The sequence below is a fragment of the Mustela putorius genome, unplaced genomic scaffold (genome assembly GCF_011764305.1).
Source record: "Mustela putorius furo isolate JIRA1106 unplaced genomic scaffold, ASM1176430v1.1 tig00000095_pilon_pilon_pilon, whole genome shotgun sequence".
NCBI classification, from domain to species: Eukaryota; Metazoa; Chordata; class Mammalia; order Carnivora; family Mustelidae; genus Mustela; species Mustela putorius.
In genome coordinates, this window is record NW_025421280.1 from 38,154,297 (window position 1) to 38,174,248 (window position 19,952).

The 19,952-nt window shown below is 58.4% G+C and overlaps 1 protein-coding gene across 7 annotated transcripts in view; it reads left to right on the forward strand.

Moving 5' to 3' along the window:
- The window catches only part of DPP9 (dipeptidyl peptidase 9), a 38,896-nt gene extending 22,938 nt beyond the window's left edge, over nucleotides 1-15,958 (forward strand). For 4 of the 7 annotated variants that reach the window (XM_004771472.3, XM_013045233.2, XM_013045232.2 and 1 more), the window contains 9 exons: nucleotides 2,376-2,455; nucleotides 5,370-5,522; nucleotides 5,959-6,094; nucleotides 7,722-7,867; nucleotides 8,824-8,970; nucleotides 10,079-10,231; nucleotides 10,884-11,026; nucleotides 12,522-12,633; nucleotides 14,935-15,958. In XM_004771472.3, coding sequence (XP_004771529.1) covers nucleotides 2,376-2,455; nucleotides 5,370-5,522; nucleotides 5,959-6,094; nucleotides 7,722-7,867; nucleotides 8,824-8,970; nucleotides 10,079-10,231; nucleotides 10,884-11,026; nucleotides 12,522-12,633; nucleotides 14,935-15,027 — 1,163 coding nt within the window. In that variant the 3' untranslated portion in view covers nucleotides 15,028-15,958. Of the gene's footprint in view, nucleotides 1-2,375; nucleotides 2,456-5,369; nucleotides 5,523-5,958; nucleotides 6,095-7,721; nucleotides 7,868-8,823; nucleotides 8,971-10,078; nucleotides 10,232-10,349; nucleotides 10,485-10,883; nucleotides 11,027-12,521; nucleotides 12,634-14,934 lie in introns of those variants that run through there. The other 3 variants (XM_045086152.1, XM_013045235.2, XM_013045236.2) reach the window with 3 other exon arrangements.
- The last annotated feature ends 3,994 nt before the right edge of the window (nucleotides 15,959-19,952 follow it).

Consider the following 19,952-nt stretch of genomic DNA (forward strand, 5'->3'; position numbering starts at 1 on the left):
TGGGGTTGCCGTGTGGGGTACAGCTGAGGGGCAAGGGGAGATGACAGGGATGGGTCATGGCAGCAGGCTGGACTGACGCAGGTGGCTTTGATGCTGGATGAACTTCGACCTCCGAGTCCCTGTGGTACGGTGGTGGATCCGACGGAGAGAGAGAAGGGGGAAAGACGCAGGTGCCTGGAGGGATTTGGGAGGGTCCGTGTAAGACAGGGAGACCTGGGGGGGACAGTTTTCGGAGAGAAATGTCTAGTTGGGGTTTGGACATGTTCACGTGGCAGTGCCCAGAAGTGGCTGTGCTGCGAGGGCGGGTCCACATGCCTGAAGTTCTGGGGAGCAGATGCATGTGCAGTGGGCATGTGGGCGTCCTCACACAGACGGCGTCTCGGCCTTGGGACAGGATGGAGCAGCAAAAGGCCAGGTCTGGGCGGGGAAGCAGTGTGGGCTGCGAGCCAGCCCAGGGCCCCTCAGGTTCTCCCCCACGAGTGCTACGGACCCCGGGCCAGCTTGTCCTCAGTGGGGGCGTCCCGGGCTCTGAGCAGTACTCCCTGACCCCCACCCACTCGGTGCCAGGAGCACCCAGGATCGTGACAGCCCCAGATGTCCCCAGACATCGCCCTGTGTCCCCCGGGGCCAGATCTCCCCAGGGGAGCCGAGCCAGGGGCAGGAACAGGCAAAGCCACAAGCTGATGGGGGTCGAGTAAGACAGGGACAGAAGAGCGACTGCCCTCTCTGGGTGTTGCCACCGCCGTCACCTGGGGTGTACTGCAGTCAGCACAGGCTGGCTAGGCCATCTCCAAGGCGGCTTTCTCTGTGGCTCTCCGGTATTGTGCTTTCCCATTTGTCTGTCTGACTTGGCCGGACCACCTGATCTTACTTCGGGAGACCTCACTGGGCATAGCCTCGTCACAGCCTCTGTGGCCGCGGGCTGGGGCTCGTGGCAGGTGCCCCTCCGGCCTCTGTGGTAGGCGCCCCAGGTTTCCCACCTGCCCTCCCCGCTTGCACTTCCTGGCATGTGGCTCAGGCCTGCCAGGTGCCAACTGGACAGCCGAGTAGGCGAGACCTTGGTCACTTTGGACCAAAAGGCACGAGTTCGTTAGAGGTGCCATGGGCGGGCCTGGGGGAGGAGGAGGGTCAGGATCCTGGAGGACCGGCAAGACGTGGGAACAGCACCGGCAGGAGCGGTGTGTCCGGGCCACACGGGGTGTCCTTTGCAGCGGAGGGCCCCTTGAGAGAGAGAGAAGGGGGGGGGTGGGGGGTGCCGAGTGGGCATGGTCGGCAGCCCCTCCACAGAAAGGTGCCGGCTTGTACCCGGAGGACTGAGGGACCGTGGCCGCAAGCGGGGAGCGCCCCGGGTCCTCCCAGTGGGGCAGGAGGACGGAGCAGAAGCAGGGCTCTTAACGGTAGTGCCCTGCGGCTCTGCTGCCCCTGCCCCTTCTGTAGGCACCACCGATAGGATTTGCATGCGCGCCCTCCGCAGCAGCGCGCGCTAGAGCTGGACGGATACAGAGAAGAGGAGCGTGGCCTCTGCGCGAGGGCGACACGCAAACTGGCGGAGCTTTCCAGGTTAAAACAAAAGATCTGGACGAGTGACCAGTCGGCCGTGTCCGGCCTCCATGGGAGTGAGGGACACAGGTGGAGCCTTTTCTCCCTCCCAGACCCAGCTGTCCAGAATGAAACAGCCATCACTCGTAAACTGTCTCAATAAATGTGGAATGTGTGCCAGCAGGCTTCCCGTAATTATTTACCTGGTGGAAATTCAAAACAGATCTACCCCCCAAAATCCAAAAAGTATGTTGTAAGAACTCAGCCGAGACTTTGATTAGCCAAAGTGGGGTTTTTTTATTTGTTTGTTTTTAAAGATTTTTAAAATTTGTTAGAGAAAGTGTGTGCGCACAAGCGGGGAGCAGCAGAGGGAGAAGCAGGGAGCCGGATGCGGGACCCAATCCCAGGACCCTGAGATCATGACCTGAGCCGAAGGCAGACGCTTAACCCACTGAGCCACCCAGGCACCCCTTAGCCATAGTGGTTTTAACCAGGATCTGGTTTTCCACAGTTCAGACTTGTGCTGAGAGGTCACAGGTCGCAAGCCCTGAAGTTGATGGTTTGGCCTCTGCAGGGTTCTAATACCCGTGCTTCCAATATGAACACAGCTGTCTGGTTTTCCCTGGGAGAGGCCGGAACCTGCACACAGCCTCCGTGGCGGGTCCCTGCTCTGTCCCGTGGCTGGGGCTCAGGCAGCTCACTCTCGTCTCCCACCTGGCCCGGCTTGCACGGGGCTCTGGGACAAGTTCGCTCAAGTGGAATTTAGCCTCAGGGCCTTTGAGTCCCCTTCACGCCTGCCTGGGGCCCCCTTCATCTCTTCCTTTCCTTACTTCCAGATGAATTTAAATGCCCCATCAAGGAGGAGATCGCGCTGACTAGCGGTGAATGGGAGGTTTTGGCAAGGCACGGCTCCAAGGTACCAGAATCTCTTTGCAACCCTCCCCACCTGCCCCGCACGCACGCTTGTATGCACACATGCATAGACACTTGCATACCCTCGCTCCAGCTTCCCTGCAGACCCGTGTGCCTGTGGCTTCTCTCTTCCCTCCTGGCTGCGCCTGCCTCCTGCTCTGCTCCACTCAGCTCCGTCCACTGCTCCAGCACGCCCAGGGCCACAGGGCTCTGGCCAGCTGGAGACAAGCCCAGTCCAGGACGTGGGGGCTCCTCTGTGCACCTGCTGCATTCCTGTAGCCTTCTCCTGCTCCATGAAATCACCTCTCCCTGGGAGAGCAGTTGATGAGACACTTTGCCTACCGTGGGATTGTCCTGTGGCATCCAGTGGGCCCTGCCCCAGTGTCTGTCCTTGGGAGGTTTGGGGACAAAGACACAGCTGCAGAGACAAGTGGTGTATCTTCCACTCGCCCAAGTGAACAAGCATAAAAACACGGCAAGACTTGCCTCTGATGAGAGCTTCTTCACCAGGGTCCAATTCTACAAAATTCCAAATTTTATGGCGTGAGCTCTTAATCAGACTTCCCGGATCCCTACCTCACACCAGCATAAATGCCTCCTGGACCAAAGACAGACATGAGAGACGTTAGCATGCGTCCAGTCATGCGTGCGTCCCAGAGCTGCTCGTGCAGGGGAAGTAGTGGTCAGTACACACTTGAGTGAGCCCATGAGGAGGGACAGCGGTAGGTCCAGGTGGCACGCCTGACTCAGACCAGAAGCAGGGGTCCGATCTCACACTCACCTCCCGTATGTGAGGCGAGTTGGAGGTTAGGGTACCAGAGGGTTGAAGGTTGCCTCCTCGTTCGCTCTGCTCTAGTGGATTCTTGCTAAGAGGCGCCCCTGCACCCCCAGTCCCTCCCGCTCGGGACTGCTCACATTGAGGCGTCCTGGGCACCGTGGGGCGGCAAGAGCCTCCCTGGCCCCATTCATCCCAGCTGTGACAGCCACAGATGTCCCCGGATGTTGCTACATGTCCCCGGGAGGAGGGGGCAGGACCGCTCTGATGAGGACCCTGCTTTAAAGTAACCCAAAGCCCCCAGCATAGCGTCTGGCAGACCTGCCAGCTGGAACTTTCCCCTTTTGCCACCCCGTAGGCCTTGCGGGCCTGGCATGCCTGGGTTTTTACCCAGATGGTTTAAAAAAAAAAAAAAGCTATGGCAGCTTTTTTTTTTTAATTTTTATTGTTAACGGACATCTCGCTGACACCACAGCAGCATGTTCAAGGTTACAGAGGGAAAGACGGGCCACTCACATCCCCTCCAGAGGCTGTGCGCACCGGCAGGGCGTGGGTCTGAGCCGTCTGCACTATTTGGGGGCCTCAGGGGTGGGGGAGATCCAGGCGCCCGGGGAGCGCCCCCTTCCCTATGTGCATCTTCTCCCCTGGTCCCGGGGACAAAACTGGCCGGTGACTGCGCATGGCTGGGGGTTTTCCAGAGACATGCTCTGTTTCTAGAAAACCTGCGTTCATTTGAAAGGGACGGCAACAAAGCATACATCAGTGTCTGTTGCACAAACTGAACCGTTCTAAGTAACCCGACATTAGGGATCCTCTCACGCCCCGCCCCACCCAGGCTCCTGAAGCTTTGTCCCCTCGGAGGTGGCCGACCAGGGCGAAAACCCCAGCGGAGCGTTTGTGTGTGCGCACATGTCCACGAGACACTAGGGTTTTTTGTTTTGTTCTTTTTATTTATTTATTTATTTATTTTTAAAGATTTTTATTTATTTGTTAGAAGAAAAAAAAAGATGCAGAGTGCAAGCACAGGCAGACAGAGTGGCAGGCTAGAGGCAGAGGGAGAAGCAGGGTCCCTGCCGAGCAAGGAGCCCGATGTGGGACTCGATCCCAGGACGCTGGGATCACGACCTGAGCCGAAGGCAGCCGCTCAACCAACTGAGCCACCCAGGCGCCCCTGTTTTGTTCTTTAAAGACTTACTTAAGCCATCTCTGCTCCCGGCATGGACTCGAACGCACAACCCCAGATCGCGAGTGGCACATTGCTCCGACAGCCGCACGCCCCTCCACGGGACAGCGTTTTAGAGGATCTGGAGGAGTTGGGGTGTTTTTGTTTTCTTTAAGAAAATATGGTTTTATGTGGCTGCAGAGAAGTGCGCCATCATTTTGAAACCCATCTGTCATTTTGGACATTCAAGTCATCTTCCTTTTTTAACGTTAAGAACACAGCGCGTCCGTCCTCCCCCTTGAAGTCATCCCCAGGCGGAGCCCTCGGGGGCAGGTCCCCAGAGCAGAGTTTGTGCCTCGGAGAACACACCATTAAGTGTTTGACCCCCGTGTTGCCAGGTTAGCCCCAGAGAGGCCGCAAGTGGCTCTTCCGATCCCCAGAGCAGGATTCCTTCTCGCTCTCCCCGAGGCCTCCGCACCTACACATCACACCGGGGTCTGAGGCGGGTTCACCCAGGAGGCAGGTGCCGCTTCTTAGCCCCTAGCGCCTGGGTCAGAGGGGTGGGCTGACCCCTTGGGGACCAGGGCTCCGGGGACAGATGGGCCCGAGGGCACAGGCCAGCCCGTCCCTCGGCCTCTGTCCTAGTCGCTGTGCCCTCGGCTCCGCCCTTGCAGCTCTGGGCGAGCCCAGAAGGGGCTGCCTGGGGTCACGGTTCCAATTTCAAGTCTCCCTGGGGACGCACAGTCCACCCCTTCCCCTCCAGGTCCGAGAGGCGCTTCTCTCCCAGCGAGCTCCTCTCCGGCCGGTGCGCTACAGCCCACTGGGGAGAGAACACATGTCCCCGCCACAGAGCTCGGGGCCCTCCCTGTGGGGGCAGGAGAAGGGCCTGCGTCCCTGCCCCAGCCCCCGCAGCGGCAAAGGCCCGGGAAGTCCGAGGCCCGGACTGGGGCTGCTTCACGAGGAGCCCCTGTGCCCCCACAGATCTGGGTCAACGAGCAGACGAAGCTGGTGTACTTCCAAGGTACGAAGGACACGCCCCTGGAGCACCACCTCTACGTGGTCAGCTACGAGACCGCGGGCGAGATCGTGCGCCTCACCACTCCCGGCTTCTCCCACAGCTGCTCCATGAGCCAGGTGGGCCCTCCCTCGATGTGCCTGAGGGCACCACTCTGGCACCCATCCTTAGCCTGTCAGAACGTTCTAGATGATCAGGCAGTGACCGTGCCCAGGGCTGCTTCCGGTCCAGGTGTTGTAGAACCAGCACCATGAGCAGGCTCTGGCGTCAGAAGGGTCTGGGTATGAGCCTGGGTCTGTCAGTTACCACTGGGGTCTGGGTGTTGGGGGTCCCCGGCCAGGGGACAGATTCCTCAGTTGGCATATCTGTGAAATGGGGGCGATGGTACTAGCGCCCACCTCATGTGAGGAGAAGTTTCGAAGTTTAAAGGAGTGAGCGCGCAGGGCAAAGACAGTAAATAGGTTGGCGGCTGATGGGGGCAGGGGGAGCCAAAGCGGCCAGGGGGTCGGGAAGGACGCGCGTGTTGCGGTGCTCAGCGCCCCGTCCTGCCTGCAGAACTTCGACATGTTCGTCAGCCACTACAGCAGCGTGGGCACCCCGCCCTGCGTGCACGTCTATAAGCTCAGCGGCCCCGACGACGACCCTCTGCACAAGCAGCCCCACTTCTGGGCCAGCATGATGGAGGCGGCCAGTGAGTAGCCCCCACATCCCTGGGGACCCTGGCCAAGTCTCCCTGTACCTGCCATCCCCGGGAGCCTCCGCTTGCCTGTCTGTAAAATGGGATGCAGCCCTGTGAAGTGACCCTGGCGAGGGAGGGCTGTTCCGGCAGCTTCGAGGCAGCAAGGGGCCCAGGGGCCCTGAGAGCTCATCACTGACCATTACCAGTGACCCCACCTGTCCTGTGCGCCCTGCCACTTGGGCCAGTCTCTAGTTTGTGCACTGTGGTTAACATGGCACAGAGCGACCAGCTGCCAGACCTGGGGGTCCCCGTGTGGGGCATCCTCATCCCCTCGGGCTGCTGTCTCCAAGGGTGTCTGCGCAGGGCACACGTCCCGATGCCTTTGCAAGGAGCTGGGGGTTGGGCAAGAGCGTGGCCTTCGGCCTTGCGGGACAGGAGGCAACTTACCCATTTGCCCAGGAGCTTAAGGGGTGGCCCAGACTCTGTTTAGGTGACCCCAGATTGTTTGCTGGCTGCAGAACTGTAGTCAGTCTCCCTCAAATGTGGCCCTTCTCTTTGAAACGGTCCCACGGCAGGCAGTCTGTAGGATGAAAACCAGACACTCTGGACAGCGCCTAGCTCACGGGGATCACACACTAAAAGGGACACCCTTCCCTGACCCCAGATTGGCCACTTGTTAGATTACTAGAACATTGTAGGAAGCAAGGATCCCTGGCGTTTGTGGGATGTTTTGTGGGCTGGGAGGCGTCTTGTTAGGTCGTCACCCTCCGGGACCCGGTGAGAAGGCTCCAGCCAGTAGCTCACTCAGTCTGACTCTCCCCATGTTACCGCAGAATGGGACCGCACAGGAACCCCGGGCCGGGTGTTGGGCCGGGGGTTAGAGAGGACACTGAGGGAAGGGTGAGTCTTATTACCAGGACGCCCAGCCCGGCAAGGGGGACAACAGTGGGAAGTCCTGCGTCCTGGTGCCCAGCCCTGGGCTTCTGGGCAGGTGGAATGAGGTCCCACGTCCAGAAATTGCCGGTCTTGCCATGCGTGTAGCTCACCTCCATGAGAAGTGGGCAAACATGGCCTGCGCCCCAAGCCCATCCACTCCCGGGCATTTAGGGACTGTCCATAACCACGCTAGGGCTGTGACAGCCAAGCCGCGTAGTTAAGACACAGAGACAGAAGTACTCATCGTCTGAGCCTTTACAGAAAGCACTTGCTGTCTTCAGCCTCCATGACCGTTGACGTATTTCTGTTTAGTTGACTTTCTCTGTTTACCGAAATAAACTGTCAAGGTAATCATGAAGAAGGACAATGGCCTCACTGTCGTGATCGGAAAACCAGGGTCGCTTGGCAGCACTGAAGGGGACAGTCAGAAGCAGACAATAGCACTGGCTGTCGCTCAGACCCCAGAGGCGTGGCCACCCCCATTGGAGATCAGATCAGCAAGTGTCATGGGGGACCACAGCCTGCCCAGAGTCCTTTGGGGCCCTCGGATTCTGATTTAAACCATCACGAAGCACAGAAGACGGGGTGCCCCCCATCCCCCACCACAGCCAAGGGCCGGGGGGCCGCAGAGTGTGGGTTTCTGCCACCTGTGTCTCCCTGGTGCCCTCCGGCCCGCGAAGCCACAGCTGCTCTGTCTCCGCAGGCTGCCCCCCGGATTACGTGCCCCCGGAAATCTTCCATTTCCACACGCGGTCAGACGTGCGGCTCTACGGCATGATCTACAAGCCCCACGCTGTGCAGCCTGGGAAGAAGCACCCCACGGTCCTCTTTGTGTACGGAGGCCCCCAGGTTGGTGTCAGCCCTGCCGCCCACACCCCCCCTCCTTCGTGCCAGGACTCAGGTGCCAGCCAGGCCAGAAGGAGGGTTCGTGTGAGGGGCCGCAGCCCCACTGAGCACACAGGGTCCTTGGGGGGGCCCTCGCTCCCCTGCCTTTGGGCGTCTGTGCGCCCCACCTTCTCCCGTAGCTCCCTTCCCTTTTCACCTGCTGGTGCTCCCTTGTCCCTCTGGGAACCCCCCCCCCCCAGTCCCCAGGTGTCTGTCTGGCCCACCTGCCCAGCAGTGACCCACTGTCACCCCTGGTCACATACTTGGGGACAGAGGTGACCATGGACCCTGGGCCCTGTTCTCTGAGAAGGGGACGAGACAGGTCCAGGCAGGCAGACTGGCATTTGGGTCTGTGTGAGATGGCGGTTCCTCAGCTGGGGGGGTTCTGTCCCCCAGGGAACATTTGGGGATCCCCAGGGACAGGTGTAGTCATCAGAGCTATGGTGGGGGCCTGGGACGGTCCGTGCCCCGCAGGAGGCGACGCGGCCCCCCCCAGGCCAGGGGCTGATAAGGCAGCCAACATCAGTAGTGCCAAAGTGAGAGACTGTTTTACGTCAAGTTAGCCTGAGAACAGCATCGGGGTTTGTCTGTTTTTGGAGAAAACTGCAGATAGAGGGGAGGCAGAACGGGGCTGAAAAAATCAGGGACTGAGCCCAGGGAAGGGCTGGGGAGGGGTCCGTCCGGAGCGCAGGCTCGGTGGAGGGGCCCCCACCTGGGCTTCTGCTCCCCCGTGGCTAGAAGCTCTCTGGGGCCGCCCACAGCCTTCACAGCAAAGCGTGGCAGCCCTGATGAGGCTGTGAGACCCCAGCCCCGGCCCCGTGCCCTCTGGCCCATGCAGCCCTTCCTGCCTGGCTTGTCACCCTGGAGTCCTTGCCACTCACCCTAAAGCTCCACGGCCCCTGCCCGCTCTCCCCTCCCAGGTGCAGCTGGTGAATAACTCCTTCAAAGGAATCAAGTATTTGCGGCTCAACACGCTGGCGTCCCTGGGCTACGCCGTGGTTGTGATCGATGGCAGGGGCTCGTGTCAGCGAGGGCTTCGGTTCGAAGGGGCCCTGAAAAACCAAATGGTAACATGTCTTCACAGTTTCTCGGGGCCTTCCCTGTGTGGTGAGGGGAGCCCTGGGGCCCGGGGGCAGCTCTGGAACACCTCCTCGGGGCAGTCCCAGCCAGGATGCCAGGATTAGTCGGGAAGCCTTTTGGAACCAAGGAGAATGTCCACTCTGATGCTGTGCTTTGAGCCGCACCCCATGGGGAGACAGAGACGCACCCGTCCTGGTGCCCGAGGCCCAGATGAGCCAAACATAGCAGTGTAGGCCCCGTCAGCAGGAAGTCCCAGTGGCTGGACCAGCCGGGGACTAGTGGATATAGAAGTGGTGGTGATGGTGGTGATGGTGGTGGTGGCGGTGATGGTGATGGTGGTGATGGTGATGATGATGGTGATGATGATGATATGGTGGTGGTGGTGATGATGGTGGTGGTGAGGATGGAGATGGTGGTGGGGGTGATGAGAAGACGGTGGGCATGATGGGAATGATGGTGGTGAGGAAAATGGAGACAGTAGCGTTGAGGGGAGTGGTGGTGATGGTGGTGAGGATGGAGACGATGGTGGTGTCGGTGGCGGAGGCGAGGAGGGTGGAGCCGCCGGTGCTCACGGTGGGAATACTGGTGGGTGGGAATACTGGGGATTGTGATGGAGACAGCGGTGATGGTGGGAATGATGGTGGTGGGGGTGGTGAGGATGGAGACAATGGTGGAGGGTGGTGACAGCGGTGAGGATGGCGGTCATGGTGATGAGGATGACGACGGTGATGACAGCTGCTGTCCGTCAAGCCTTAGCATGTCCAAGGCCTCCGAGCGCAGGACGCTCACCACCTCGTTTCCTCCTCACGCCCACTGCAAAGTGGTCCTATTCGCGTTGACGTCCTAGCTTTGGGATGAGGAAACTGAGGCCCAGAAGGGGAGATGGGATCCTCTCCGGGTCAGCCAGGAGGTGACAGGGCAGGACTGAAGCCGGGCCCCTCTGACCCCCGCCCCACCCCCGAGAGCAGGCTGGAACAGGGTCTGGAGAAAGGAGTAGCTTCTGGAGCTGCTGCTGGTCCACACGGGACAGAGGTGGGACAGCAGGGCACACACCCGGAAGGAGGCCTCTGAGAGGTGCCCGGCCTCGTCCCCCAGGGCCAGGTGGAGATCGAGGACCAGGTGGAGGGCTTGCAGTTTGTGGCCGAGAAGTACGGCTTCATCGACCTGAGCCGAGTTGCCATCCACGGGTGGTCGTACGGAGGCTTCCTCTCGCTCATGGGGCTGATCCATAAGCCCCAAGTGTTCAAGGTGGGTCCCGCCCCGTCCCCCTCCTGGTTGCGGGCACCCGCCTGTGCCCCCTCGGAGCCCGCCCCCCCGGAGAGGCGTCTCGGCAGGGGCCTTGCCACGTGGCTGTTTCTCCCCGCAGCAGCCCCATGGGGCCGAGCCCCCCTCCTCATTGCCCGCCACTGCTGACCCCAGGATGGCGTCCGGCTGCACAAAACCCCGCCAGCAGCTCTCTGTGGGAGGCTGAGCCCGGGACCCCGGCCTCGGATGGGCAGAGGTGGGGCACGGTGTGAAGAGCGTCGGGGGAGGGGCCCAGGCCGGCAGCACTGTCCGGGCACCGCGGGGCGGCGATGAGGAGGAGGAGGCAGGAAGGCAGTGGGACCAGGGAGGGGCCGATCCCGGCCTGAGCGCACTCGTTCAGCTCACCCGCCCTCCCTCGGCAACGCACGATCCGCGGGGGACGCACAGTCTGAGGGCCCCTCCCCGCCAGCCCCCCGTGTGCATGCCCGCTCCTCACGTCCTTCGGGGGAGGCCCCAGGACCGCCGGCAGGCGAGCGAGGGCTCCTGAGACCTGACCCGTGTGTGTGTGTCTCTCTCTCTCCTCTCCTGTCCTCTCCCTCTGCTTCTCTCTCTGTCTCTGGCTCCCTGACCCCGCTCTGTCCACTGTGGCCCTCAGGTGGCCATCGCGGGCGCCCCGGTCACGGTGTGGATGGCCTATGACACAGGCTACACCGAGCGCTACATGGACGTCCCGGAGAACAACCAGCTGGGCTACGAGGCGGGTTCTGTAGCTCTGCACGTGGAGAAGCTGCCCAACGAGTAAGGCCCCCACCGCCCAAGCCTGGCGGGCGCCAAGGCCCCCCATTCCTCCTGCCGCCCCTCCCTGGCCCCTGCCCTTGCTGGGGCAGACCGGCCGCGGCGTCTCCCACATCCGAGCTGTTCTCTGGCGGGCCCTAGGCCTCCCTCTCTGCGGCCGCCTCACACCCCCGTGAGCCTTCCCCGTGTCACTGCTGCTCACGGAAGCAGGCCGGCGCCCAGGGTGCCCTGGGAGGGAGGAGGCTCGGGCCTGCCCTCAGAATGATGGAAAGAAGGGTCTAGAGTCGTGCTGCTTTGCACACGCAGGCCTCCCTCACTCCCCAAGCACGGGGCGAGCTGTGGGGCTGTTGCCTGGTCTTGAACCAGATCGGCCTGTATTGTGGACTTTGACATGCAGTGGCTCGGGACACGGGTCCCCACGGTCATCTGGGGCCATGGGACTGGCTGAGGCATATACCATGTCATGCTTCGCCATCGGCCTCTTTCTCTGAAGGGAAGCATGGTATTGCCGCCGTCTGGTGTGGCTCCGTCTGGTGAACCACTTCCCTGGGCCTCTGCCCTCCGTGCTGGGCTCTCCGTGCAGGCCGGCGCCGCCTGGGCCCCTCTCCCCCTCTCCCAGTGAGGCCGCTCTCCGTGGGCTGGAGTGCGGCCCAGGCTCTCCGGAGACGCCTGGGGACAGCTGAGCTCGAAAACCCAGAGCTCTGAGCCTGTGCCATCCAGTCCGGGAGCCAGGAGCCCCCATGTTCCCCCGGAATGTCAGTTCACGTGGGTTCACAGCCACTGACAGAGTAACTCTCAATGGGACAGACGCGGACTGTCTGGTTGGCAGGGGGTCGGGGGAGACCGCTAAGGTCGGGGGTCTCTGCTGGAGCTGAATAGACCTGCTGCTCCCCAACATTGTGAATCCACCAAATGCCCCGGAAGCATTCAGTTGGACATGAGGGAGTTTGAAGTTTTGTAGATTTCCCCTCAATAAATTATGTTTAAAAATCAAACTTGTACGGGCGCCTGGCTGGCTCAGTCGGTTAAGTGTCCGACTCTTGATTTCAGCTCAGGTCATGATCCCCAGGCTCGGGAGGTCTCGGAGAGCCCACTCGGGGCTCGCTCTTCCTCTCCCTCCGCCCCTCCCCCTCCTCGCTGGGAAAAAAAAAATCTAATTTTTTTAAATGACAGGCTCTTGGCCACACCTGCCACATTTTCAGTGCTCAGTAGCTGCATGTGGTGATGATGGTGGTGAATGCAATGGGTAGGGCAGGTCCAGAACATTCCATCGCCCTGCAGTGCTGTGGGGCGGCACTGTTCTAGAAACCTTCCCACGCCGCTCTGCTCCTTGCCTGGAAGGAAGTGGGGGGGTCTTCAGCCCTGCTTGCCACACCCCCAGCTTTGAGGCTTTCAGTTCTGCCCACCGCGAGCTGCAGAGCTGCGGTCCCGCCTGCCGCTAGGGCTGGGCGCGAGCAAAGGGCCCTGCCTCAGACCCTCACCCAGCCTTGTCTTCCAGGCCCAACCGCCTGCTCATCCTGCACGGCTTCCTGGATGAGAACGTGCACTTTTTCCACACAAACTTCCTCGTCTCCCAGCTGATCCGGGCGGGAAAACCTTACCAGCTCCAGGTAGGTGGCGCCTCTCCAGGAGCCCGCAGGTGGGGAGGGGCGGTGTCACCTGCCGCTGCGCCGCCCCCCAAGGCAGGGTCCCCCCCCCATGTCCCCACATGTAGTCAGCGATCATGTACTGGTCACTGGTGGTGCCTCAACGCCGGGCACACTGAGGGGACAGGCCAGCGCCTGCCCCCCTCCCAGCTCAGTCTGGTGGAGGAAGGTCAGTGTTACAGAAATTAGCCGACACCATTTTACCTTAACCTGAGAAATTTGCCTGGAAGGAACGGTACAGGGCACTGAGAGCATCTCAGGGTCACTGGCTCAGCCCTGGGAAGGGAGGCCGGGGGTTCAACACCTGGCACGGCAAAGTGTCGGAGGCCTCCCCTGGGGCTGGAGACCAGGGTGGATGGAGTAAGCAGAACGGAGTTGGGGGCCAAGGCACGGGGATGGCCAGGACACGGCATGGGGGTGGGGTGGGCAAGGGGCGGGGCTTCCACCATAGGGGCCGGTCTTGTCCGTCAGACCTGGGACCTTGGGAGGCGGCCGAGGTTGGAGTGAGGGGCGGGGCTTCTGCAGTACCCAGGTGGGGCTGGTCCGTGAGACACGGGACCTTGGTGATGAGCCCAGCTCCCTTGTAGCCCTCTCCAGACAGAGGCCCATGAGACCCACTGGGATGTGAGCCATATTCAGTCGCCCTGGCAGGAAAGGGGCTGGCCAAGCAGGAGAGGTGAGAGGGGCAGATTTTATCACTTGCGCCAGGGCCAGTGTGTCTGCCTCTCAGAAGCCTCCCACACTGCCCTCAGGGGAGTGCAATATCTCGGTTTGACAGATGGAGAAACTGTGGGTTCTCTTGGGAGAGCATTTAGCACGCAGGGTGGAACAGGAGTCCTGTGCCCCTGCCTCCCTGTGAGGAGCTGGAGGTGACATGAGACACTACGCTGGGGCCGGAGCAGGGCAGCGGGTGAGGGAGGTGGGGCAGACCCCAAACCAACCCCCTTTGGTTCCAGGTATCCTGGAACAGACGTCTGGGAGGCTGATGGTCCCGGGTCCTCCTGGTTCCCACATCACATTTGTTGTAGACCAGGCCCTGGCCTGAGGGTTGAGAGCACAGCAGGAAACCACACAGAGCCTCTCCCTTTCCTCACAGCCAAAAGGAGGAAGAAGTAACCAGGCAGCCAGACCCAGGGTGGTGTGAAGGGTCTCTGTCCCAGACAGTGCTGGTGCCCGAGTTCGGGAGGCGTGAAGCTCGGGAGGCTGCAGGGCAGCCAGGACCCAGCAGGACCCAGGAGACTGGGTCTTGATGCCAGACTGGCAAGTCCTTGCAGAGGTCTGAGCTGGGGGCAGTATGATCAGACTTGTACTTCATCTGGGGATGGATTAAAGGAGGCAAGGGAGGAGGAAGAGAGGCCTCTGGGCCCTTGGCTGTATTCCAGAGTAGCGAACTGGAACAGTGGCTGTGGGCCTGGAGGGGAAGGAATGGTTTGGTTCACAAACCCATCTTGCTGGCAGGGAGAGGTGAGGAACGGGCTCCCTGGCCCTGGTACCAGCCAGTCCCACCCAGCTTGAGACGAGGGTCAGAGGCAAGATCTAAAAAGTTCCTGTCACTGTCACCCACCGTCACTGAGCCTGGACATTTGCTCAGCCAGGTCTCGGGGACTGGGTGATTCCTTGGGGGTGGCCCTTGGCATCAAGTCCTGGGCTCCCCTCTGGGGACGGTGCCCCCTCAGGTGGTGAGGGAGGACCCAGGAAACACTTGGCAGAGCCTGGGGCGGAGGGCCTGCCGTGGGAGGTGGGGCACGGCAGGTGCGGTCCTCCCTCGGCCTTTGGGTCCAATGCAGGTGGCTCCAAAGAACAGCACCAAGGGTCTCAAAGACTTGATGCCCCCCCCACTCCCTGCTGAGGTGGGTTCACTGTACCTCCCCAGGTCTGGGGACAGCTCCTAGCCTGGGGCAGAGAGGTGGGCTCCCGGATGCGCCATTCCTAATATGCCCGGGCTCTGTGTTCCGGGGACTAGCTTGGCCAGCCCTGGAAAAGCCCTGGAGAGGTCCACAGTCTTCATCCGGTTTTCCAGGCTGGTGGCTGTGGTCGGGGAGGTCGTCACTTGCCCAGAGTACACAGCAAGCGAGTTGGGGGAAGCAGGGGCAGAGGGAGTATGGAACCCAGGTCCATCAGTCCAGGGTGCCTGCTCTTTCCACAGCCCCCCCAGGAGCCGCCCTGAGCTGGGGACTGGTGGGGGGCAGGGGCAGGATGCCCCGCAGCGATCGCCTGGGGCAGGGTCCCTCTGTGTCACCAGCCCTGCCTTCTCTGTCCACCCAGATCTACCCCAACGAGAGACACAGCATTCGCTGCCCTGAGTCCGGCGAGCACTACGAAGTCACACTGCTGCACTTTCTACAGGAACACCTCTGAGCCCTCGCCGCCGGCCGCACATTCAGAGCACAATGGCTTTGCCGCTGCCGCCACCCGGGAGCCAGCGGGAGGGCCCCAGTGGCCCCCGCAGCCCCGCCCCCCGGCGCGGCGCCCCCTCCCACCGCCCCCGCTGGACCGCCCCCCAAACCCAGCCTCTGCCTTCGCTGCCCCCACGCCTCTTCTCCTTTTTGTAACGCTCCTGGGTTTTTCGCCTGCTGCTTCTCGGCTGCCAAGACGGAGAGACGAGCCCCGCATCCAAGAGGCACTTCCTCAGGCCATCGTCCTCCCCTCCACGTCGTCCGGGAGCTGGAGCCTCAACTCCACCGCGAACCCCGGGGGGGCGGGGACCCCGAGGACACTGGGCGGGGCCGGGCCCTCTCCCCGCCGCGGCCGCACAGAGGCCCGCACAGAAGCATGCGTTCGCCTTTCCGTCCAGACCCGCCCCGGTCCGAGTGTGTTTTGTTGGGGGGGGGGCGTTTTTGATGATTATTTAAAAGACAAAGCAAGGGGGGCCTGAACCTGCCGTGGGGTCCGCCGCCGGCCCAGAGTCCCAGCCAGCCGCCGGCACATGTGGGAGCGGGGGCGACCCTTCTTCCAAGTGCGGCCGGGGCGGTGCGCAGCGGGCCGCGAGCCGCCCGCCTGCCCCTGAGCGTTCAGCGGGCTTTGAAGCGCGGGTCCCGCCCGATCCCGGGGCTCGGCCTTGGCAGTGGACCCTTCCCCGCCTCAGGGTTATCCTTACTCCTGCCTCTTCCTCCCTGCCAAGCGTTCTGCGGGGCGGGCGAAAAGAAAAACAGAAAAGAAGCAAAAACAAAAAAACCCCACCTGAAACGAACCACCTCTACATATTATGGAAAGAAAATATTTTTGTCGATTCTTATTCTTTTATAATTATGCGTGTAAGAAGTGGACTCAGTAAACGATTCCAGATGGACACGCCGAGGCCTGCCTGAGGTTCCTTCCAAGCCTGGGGCTGGGACTGGGGGTTCCTCCCACCCGCCGGGGTCCTGGGAGGCGCCAGGTCCCGGAGAGGGCCTGCCCCTCATCAGAGGGTGCCAGGGAGGACCGTTCTGGGATGCAGCCCCGCTCTGTCCCCCTAGGGACCCAGCCCGGGATGTCCTGGGCAGCGGTCCAGCCCACAGGCTTCCTCCTAACAGCTCCAGCCATGGTGCACAGCCTTCTGGCGTTACCCAGCCCTGGATGCCTTCACTTACCTAGTATCTGACCAGAGGCTCGACTGCATGGTTCTGGGCTCAGGAGGGCAGGCCATTCCCCTCTTCCCATCTGTCCCAGCAGCCAAGACCTAGGGAGAGCTGAGGCCGGCTGCACACTGGTAACCTGAGTTCCCAAAAGCAGGATGGCCTCTCCTGGCACCTTCACCCTCCCCGGACTTGGAGAAGTCCTGCTTTTATTTTTAATGGCTTAACAAGTTAAACTGTAGCACAAAAGGATACACAGAGAAAAGACGCCTTCCCTCCAGAGAGGCGATCACCTCCAGGTCTCTATTATTAACACCCGAATTCTCTTCCTCCCTCTGAATGTGCCAGAATTTATTTTACCAGGCACATGTTAAGGGATAATCAGTTATTCTGGTCTGATTTAGGGGTCAGTGGACTTACTCTGCAAAAGGCCAGAGAGTAAATATTTTAGGCCTTGTGGGCCAGACAGCCTGGGGTACAACTACTCAACTCTGCCCTCCTAGTTCAAAAGCAGCCTCCAATGATCTGTAAAGGAGTGTTTGGCTGGTGCCAATAAAACTATTTACAAAACCAGGCAGCAGACCAGATCTAACCCACAGGCTGTTATTGATCAACCCCCAGTATAGGTGATACTGTAACAAATAGTCTTGCACATATTTTGGGCATATGTTTGAGTTCATAGGGTAAATTCCTAGAATTATCAAAAGGCATACTCTTTAGTTTGACAGAGTACTGCCAGGCTGCCTTCCAAAGAGAACACCTCAATGTAAACCGCTCCAAGAAGGGTGAAGTGTGCCTCTTCCCCACTCCTTCGCCAGTAGTACCTGCTATCAGATATTTTTATCTTCACTGATCTTAGGAGTGAAACGTGGTATCTCGCTGTAATCTGAACTCACCTTTCTTTTAAGTGTGGGGATGTTTTCATGTTTTAAGACACTTGTTGACTAGCAATCATTGCTATAGATCAATAGATCGTTTGATCTATTGGATTCATTGATTTGTGGACTCTCTTTACATATGAAGGAAATCAGTCCCTTGTCATCCATATTGGAAACAACAATGTTGTCAATCTCAATGTGTTTTATGGGTAGGGAGCTCAGCCAATGAAATGTTTAAAATCCCAGTCTTTTAAACTTTTTTTTTTTTTGGTCAGAGAGAGTGAGCACAGGCAGACAGAGTGGCAGGCAGAGGCAGAGGGAGAAGCAGGCTTCCTGCTGAGCAAGGAGCCCGATGTGGGACTCAATCCCAGGACGCAGGGATCATGACCTGAGCCAAAGGCAACTGCTTAACCAATTGAGCCACTCAGGCATGCCTAAAATCCCAGTCTTGAGAATAAGATGCCTTTCGCTTAAACCTCTGTGCAACAAAGTGGAGGAGGGGACTGGTCACAAATCACAGAAGGACAGAAACCTGTGGCAAAGGGCACTGGGCTTGCTTCAGGAGCCTTGGCAGCTGGAAACCTGCACTTGTTTCCAAGCAGGAACTCTTCCTGAGAACCTTCTACTTCTGCCTCACTCAGTCGGTATTCAGATTGCCATGAAACAGCACCTGTTGGCATAGCTTCAGTCATTCACCTTCCTACCTGACAAGGGGTCTGGAAAAGGAAGTGGGGCGCCAACAGGAAGGACGATGGATAATGGGCAGCTACAAAAGGACAAGTGTCCTTTGGCAGAAGGTCAAGGTCTCAGAGGTGGCAGGTAGAGACATTTGATTCTTCCAGACTATTTTGTGGGCCACTTTTCTCCTCCACTGGTGGGGGAATCTGATTCGTCAGTGGTGGGGGGGTCCCCGGCACTGTTTGAGGCTGCCTGTGCATATGCTTTCCTATTGGAAAAGCTCATCTCTTCCATAATTGGCAAGAACCCATATGTGATGGACATCAAAGCCTGTGTCATATTGGATGCAGAGACTTCCCAGTTTGGCCTTTGTCTGCCAACATGTTTATGGTATTTCAGCACAAACAAACAAAAACTGTGGACATGTAGGAGGTTGCAGAATAGTAAAGAGTCCCACGGACCCTTCACGCAGCTTACATCTTACATCTTACATCTTACCTAAGCACAGTATGTTGTCAATATCAGGAAACCAACACGAGTGCAGTGCAATTAACTAGACTCCATACCTTATATGGATTTTACCAGCATTTGCATGTGCTCACTGGTGACTGTGTGTCTGTTCCTTTTTGTCACCTGTATAGATTCCTGTAACCAACACCACAGACATAATATAGAACCGTTTATTCTCAAGAAAGGAGTTCCTCCGTGCAATCCCGTTATATCCACACCTATCCCACTTATGGTGCCCTGAACACAGAGAGAGATGTCCATGGATATTTGTGTCCCTGAATGGTTTCCTTAAGGACTGCTAGTTTTCATGTCATGATTAAAAAGCAGGGTCTTTGGAATAATGGTTTGTGGTTTTTGTTTGTTGTTGCAGTTGTACTTTTTTTACTTTTAATCTCTCCATTGTGATTTTTTTTCCCTTTGAGGCAAAAAACGAAAAACAAAAGAGGTTTGGGCTCAGTCTTTCTGAAAAGAAAACATGCACACACAGCCCTCCCTATCTTCAGTGGGAGACTCATACAGCTCACAACTGAAGTATCTTGTTAGTAACAGCTCTTGGCCACTAACTGAATCCTTCAGAGTGATGGACTGAAGGTCAAACACAGCAGGTGAGGTAATGGGAAAGACATCCAACAGGACCATGCTGTGTGAAACACAGAATAAGACTGTCATCATCCAGTTTATGGAGCCATTTTCTAATGGGTCCAGAGCAGGCAGTTGCAAGGAGAAAGAAATTCCTTAATGTGAGCAGATAGGCCAATTTAGGACAGGCTGCCCATACCAGAAGGACATCAGTATTGGAATTAGTGTTAGCTGCGGAGCCGTTAGCCTGCTGGAAGACCCTCCAGACCTCCCTGAAACTGACCTTCATTCTGTGTCTGAGGGAGTTAAAGGGATTTGAGAACCTGAAAGGTTTTTTGATAGAGCCATGCTTAGGGGTTACCTCTGCTAATTTCTTTCTGGATTCTATCTTTTCAAGTCAAGAAGGATGAGGAAAGGGGCACCTGGGTGGCTCAGTGGGTTAAACCTCTGCCTTCAGCTCAGGTCATGATCTCAGGGTCCTGGGATTGAGCCCCGCATCGGGCTCTCTGCTCAGCAGGGAGCTTGCTTTTGCCTCTCTCTCTGCCTGCCTCTCTGCCTACTTGTGATCTCTCTCTGTGTGTCAAATAAATAAATAAATCTTTAAAAAAAAAAACAAAAAACAAAAAACGAAGGACTAAGAAAACAAGCTTAATTCCAGACACTACAGACCTCATCATTCTTGTATTCTTGAAAATTTAAGCAATTTGTGACAAAAAAGTTATGTGTCTGGGCAGGAGGGAGCTTGTATTAAGAATTCTTATTTTTAGAAATTTCACCTGCATTTCCTCAGCTAATTTTCCTGACAACCCCCAATGTACGGATTATTTTCTTTTTAGTTTATTTTGAAACAATTTTAGGCTCACAGAAAAGCTGCAGAAATAGTGCGGAGCTCCTGGAGACCCTTCACCCAGCCTCCCCTAATGGTCACATCACCACATAACCATGGTGCAATCAGGTTAAGGATAATAGATAATAGGATTGTATTGATGCTAATTTTCTGGCTAGAAAATTAGCATCAATACAATCCTATTTTCTACTACGTAGAGGCCATTTTTCTGGTCCAGGATTGTTGCGGACCGAACAC